Source organism: Microtus ochrogaster, unplaced genomic scaffold, assembly GCF_000317375.1.
Source record: "Microtus ochrogaster isolate Prairie Vole_2 unplaced genomic scaffold, MicOch1.0 UNK46, whole genome shotgun sequence".
Classification (NCBI taxonomy): Eukaryota; Metazoa; Chordata; class Mammalia; order Rodentia; family Cricetidae; genus Microtus; species Microtus ochrogaster.
The window spans coordinates 2,915,557-2,921,092 of NW_004949144.1; the positions used below are offsets into that span (position 1 = coordinate 2,915,557).

Sequence of the window (5,536 nt, forward strand, 5' to 3'; positions counted from 1 at the left end):
AAAAAAAAAAAAAGATATCTCCTAGAGAAGCTTCTAGAATTTTCAGTTGTACCCTCACAGAAGAAGAATTAATCCATTAAGAAAATTTATCATGATGTATGAAAAAGAGAAGGTTTTATTCCTAGTTCTACTTCAATAGTTCTTGTGATCATGTGAAAGGCATCTTCATTTGCTGAGCGTCAGTTCCCTTAAATATATAGGCTATAAGCAACTACTGCTTAGAGAAAGCATTGAGGTATACATGAATGTATAACAATAGTTACACATTAGGTTCTTAGTAAATATATTCTACACGAAGAGTGAACACAGTGGGTCTACAGAATTGGACACAGAGAAAATAAGAGCCTCAACTCATGTGGAACAGAATCTGGTTCCTTCCCTTCTCATCCCAGAGATGTTGGGTCTTTGCTCTAGCACAACACTAATCCCACACCCTGGGTTCTTGGGATCACTGCAGGTGGGAAGGAGACCAGAAATTATCAGTAACTCATGCAGTTTCTGTTATGACAAAAAATTGGTGAGTTCAAGAGCACCCTATCTCAAGTGGAGGATGTCACCCAGCAGGCAGTAGGCAGGGCGCCCTCACAGCTGACTTTTGCTTGCCTTTCTTCATGGTGCCCCTCATCCCTAAGCAATAAATTTTATGTCACACTAGTGCCCAGCATGCTAATCAAAGTATGAAATTCCCTCAACTGGGCTTCTATAAATATGCTTACATCTTATTTTTCATCTTTTAGCTTCGTCAATCTTCAAGGCCTTTTTCCTAAAGCATGTTTGTTCAAATCATTGATTTCTTTTCAAAAAGCATTTGGTGGATTGCCAGGGCTACCCCAGCCAGACTTACAGTGAGAGCTCTAACCTTATCTCCTTTAATTCCCAAAATAATCCCGCTTGTAAAATTTTAACTTTCCTCTTGTTTACCTAACCTGAAAACAAGGGCCCAGGGTGTTAGAATAAATACTTACTTCATGGATGTGTGAAAGAATGTTTGGGAAGGGAGGGAGAATGGAAGGGTCAAAGTTTGTGTAGAAGAGAGAGGAAAATTGTGAGGGAACCCCTCTTTCTACCTTGTTTCCACCACTGTTCTGTGTGCTCCAGGCTCACTGTCCCAAGCATTTCTAGGTGACTCTCTTGTCTCTACCTCCCACCTCTCTGCAGGAGTGCTATGATACAGATGTGGACTTCTATGTTTGACTTTTTATATGTGTTCTGTGGACTGAACAGTGATATTTACACAGGTAAAACTTTTAGGCATAACCATTTGCTCAGTCTAGATGAAACGAAAGCCAGATTAACTGACACTCTTTCTATTGTAGCCCGTCAGACGCCAAATTTACCTGCACTGCCATCTAATCAGAGCATCCTTTTATCAGAGTGAAATCACACAGCAGGTGAACTAAATAATCTGCCTGACATGGATATCTTCACTTATCATAACATTTTCACTATGAATCAAAACTAGGTAAGCATTTTACATTATAGCACAATTGCACACAAAAATTGCACACAAAAATCGTCACAAGAACAAAGAAAAAAAAGTAATCATTACTATGTGTAAAATAATTTTTAAACAGCCATGTCTATACTGAGACATTCTGCCTAGAGAAAATAACTTCATGACACACTATGGTGCAACTTTGTTACCACAGTTCTAAAGTACCGCTGAATGATTTCTGTGTATGGGTAGAGAAATGATGTAGTGCCTAAGTGTGTTTACTATTCTTGTAGGGGGCTCAGGTTCAAGTTCTAGCACATATCTGGTAGCTTACAACCATCTGCAACTCCAGTTTCAAGAAATCTACTGCCTTTTTCTGACTACTGTGAACTCCTGCATGAACATGATATATATCCATACATACACTCAAGAACACACACAGAAAATAAAATAAATAAATATGTTTTTAAATTTCTAAGAAAGCGTGTGTGTGAAAAAAGAAATTCTATATGTTCCCCCCAAAAAATTTAAAACTATTGTATCTCTAACAGTAAAAAGTTAGTCTACTTCCTGTCTTTTAAAATTCCATTGTAATTAAATATACACATATTATTATAAAGGGTTTCTATCTACTTGTACATGAAACTTTGCAACTAATTCTGAAATTGTCTTTTCAGTCTATTTTAACAATCTCAAGAGTTTATACACTAAATTAAAATTACAAAATTCAATTTTCAGTAAAAATGAGGGTAAATTGAATATTTAAATTACCTCATTTAATACTTACAGATTAGGATTTAAAGTAGAACCATTTGTCCACTTCCAGATCTGCTCCACTTGAATATATTTTAGTCCAATAAAAAACTGATGTCCTTCTATCTTTGAGAAATTCTGGAAGTATCTCTATAACCAAAACATAGTGGAAGACTTAATCTTCAATCTGTTTATTTATGACACACATTCTTCTACCAACCTTCTAAAACACTATTACTCCTGTTTGAATCCCATCCTAGCTCCCCACTAGCATAATTCTCTCCTCTGTAACACTGATCTCTATATATTTCTATTTTAATTGATTTATTCCATTAATATATTACTTTAAAGAAATACCAATCCAAATTCCTACTTCCTTCCCTCCTTCCCCTTCCCTCCCACTCCCTCCATGCTCTCTCCTTCCTATCCCCCTCCAATCTTAAGAGAGGGCAAGGCACCCTGCCGTTTGGAAAGTCCAACGCCCTCCACACTACATCTAGGTTTTAAACTGTTTAAAATCCAAGTCTCCAATTCCTCAACATAGACCATTGGTTAAAGTCCAGACATGTCATCAAAGCTTTAAGAAAGTGTTATGTTCAAAACTGAGCAATTTTATTATCAATTTACCAATTCTTCTTGATCTTCAATGAGCAGCAAAGTGCCTCCTCTCACAGAGCAGTCAGATAGACCTTCAGACCAAGGTCTGGAAATTTGAGAAATAAATAAGCATTTATCCCAGTATGGCTGCCAATCTTTCAGGCAGGTTGGTATGGCTGATCTCCCTAGAGTAAGAAAGAAGATATGTTTATTTCTGCCCTGTTTCTGCTGCACTAAAATCAACTCCACACAGGAGTTGTTTCATTTAGCAAATGCTGGAACAAGGCTAATGCTGTCATATGTCAATGAATCATAATTAATGATGAATGATTACTTTTATGTTTCATTTCTACTAATTTACTTCAGACAAAGTAAACTGTCTAACATGTTCGCTAAAATAATCAACTATTTCACTTTTTAACTTGATATTTGCCTATTAAGATTCTGTGTACCAGCAACCTGAAGAAGCACAGCCAGCTTCTGGGTAAGATCATAAATGTCAAGGCCACACAGCTTCGGTGCAGTTTCCAGTACCAACACTTACAAACCCTGTGACTCCCTGCAAGATCCCATTGGTTTTATGGTCTTCTCAGACATCAAAGGTGATACAGCATCTTCACTGAAGACTGTTTTGAACTTCAACTGAGTTGACTCACATTTTCTGTCAATAATCACCTCTTATTACCAGGAAATTCAAGCCACACAATTACCTGTTGGTTGAGCCATGATCTCTTGAGCAGCCACGCCACATTTTTCTATTGGTGCTTTTTTCACTAAGAATCCCACTAGCAAATGAGGAGGCATACAGAGAGGATTAAATGCTGAAATGAATGGTGGAATGAGTGTGCTCTTTTTTTCTTTCTTTTTTTGGTGGGGGAATTGAGAGAGGTTTCTCTGTGTCACAGCCCTGACTGTACTGGAACTCTCTATGTAGTCCAGGCTGACCTCAGACTCATAGAGATCCACCTGACTCCCAATTGCTGGGATTAGAGGCATGTGTTATCACACCCAGCTTGTTTTATTTCTTATTTCAGGAATCAAGTTATTTCATCTGGACATCTGGATTGAGGATACAATATTGACCCAGTGGATTAAGGGAGAAATTTGGAGACAGGACATATCACATGAAAAACACAGAACATGTGGATTCAAACAGTGATGAGGTTACATATCATTGATTGACAAGTCAATCTGTGGGTTTGCTTGTCTTCAATCACACCCACTACAAGAAAAGTTTTATCAAGCATTTAATAAGCTAAATATGGGTATTTTTTAGCTTTTTTGTTATTGTCATCTTTTGTCATAATTTGACTTTTACTTTTTATATTCAAGATGCATATGTGCCATATCCTATAATGGTTTTCAAAAAATTAAGAAGAATGGAAGAATGTTAAATTTCTGCAGTGGACATGGGATATTGCCCTATAACATTACATGCAATTGACCCTCCCCTAGGCTCAAAGAGGCCAAATGCTATGAATAAATCTAATATGTATTTGGGGAAATTATAAAGCTAAAGTGCTTGCCTCACATACTTGAAATACCGAGTCCAGTCAGAATCACGACAAGAAGGATCAGTCCAGCACAGCTGAGTTTCAGTGCCAGCCGATGCCAGCGTGGGCACTGACAGGCATCTAAGAAGTGCAAAGAATATACTAGTTAAATCGTCCACTTGGGTCCATCTGAGATAAATGTCAGAGGTGGTTTCCTAAGACCTCTGTTACCTACAAGTAATATTTCCAAACTTCTGGTGTACTGATTGAACTGAATTTAATGCTGCATTCTGTGCACAGTATTTTACACACACACACACACACACACACACACACACACACACACACAAACACACAAACTCACACACTCACACGGAGTGTGGAAGGGTCAGTTTTCCATCTTAACTAAGTACATACTACATCTGGTGACTACAGATTTTACAATTTGCTAATTTGATGTGTGACAGTGAAAACTTTTTTTTTTGCTAAGTGGAGTACTGTAGAGATCTTTGTACTATTACCTTTTACTTAAAATAATGCATTATGGCTTCTCTTTGGGAAGATTGTTCTGGTGATATCACTAATTTTCCAATTTGTGTTCATCACTGAGTAAGTGAGTGTTGCTGTGACACAAGCACTGGTTGCTAGTAATTCACTTCTTAACCTAGACTGCAAGATCTCATTGTTTCTGGCCAGGGTAGTGTCCAACTTAAAACATTGAAATATTTATTCCTATAATTTTATAGCTAATGGTTTAAGACTGCTGTTGAATGCAAGTAACAGAAGCTAGAGACTCTGAAATGGTAAAAATACTGTGCCTATAGTAGATAAGGGTACTGTGTTGTAACATGACATACACTGTGTCTATAGCAGATAAGGGGTACTGTGCTATAACATGACATACAGTGTGTCTATAGCAGATAAGGGGTACTGTGCTGTAGCATGACATACACTGTGTCTATAGAAGATAAGGGGTTCTGTGCTGTAGCATGAAATACACTACATCTACCACATTGCACTGCCCAGACAGCAGGTTTGACCTCTCTGCTTTCTTTGGTAACTATCAACAATAGATATCTTGTGTTTATTAGACAGTAAAATGAATTAATATTTGAAATGTGATCATCATGTACCACATTGAGACTAACTCTATGGTAAACTGTTTTTAAAAATTGGTTTAGATATGGAAAACAATAACAGTTGTGTTTATAAAGGTAATAAGCAGAAATACTAGATGGATCTTACATGTCTAATTAAT

The 5,536-nt window shown here is 37.2% G+C and overlaps 1 protein-coding gene across 1 annotated transcript in view; it reads right to left on the bottom strand.

Annotated features, from left to right (window-relative positions):
* Positions 1–2,218: 2,218 nt before the first annotated feature.
* Positions 2,219–5,536, bottom strand: part of LOC101986338 (killer cell lectin-like receptor subfamily B member 1) — a 5,506-nt gene continuing 2,188 nt past the window's right edge. Inside the window, exons 2-5 of the mRNA XM_026777104.1 lie at positions 4,321–4,419; positions 3,496–3,570; positions 2,816–2,970; positions 2,219–2,338 (exon numbers count right to left, since the gene is read on the bottom strand). Of these exons, the coding sequence (XP_026632905.1) occupies positions 2,219–2,338; positions 2,816–2,970; positions 3,496–3,570; positions 4,321–4,419 (449 nt within the window). The remainder of the gene's footprint in view (positions 2,339–2,815; positions 2,971–3,495; positions 3,571–4,320; positions 4,420–5,536) is intronic.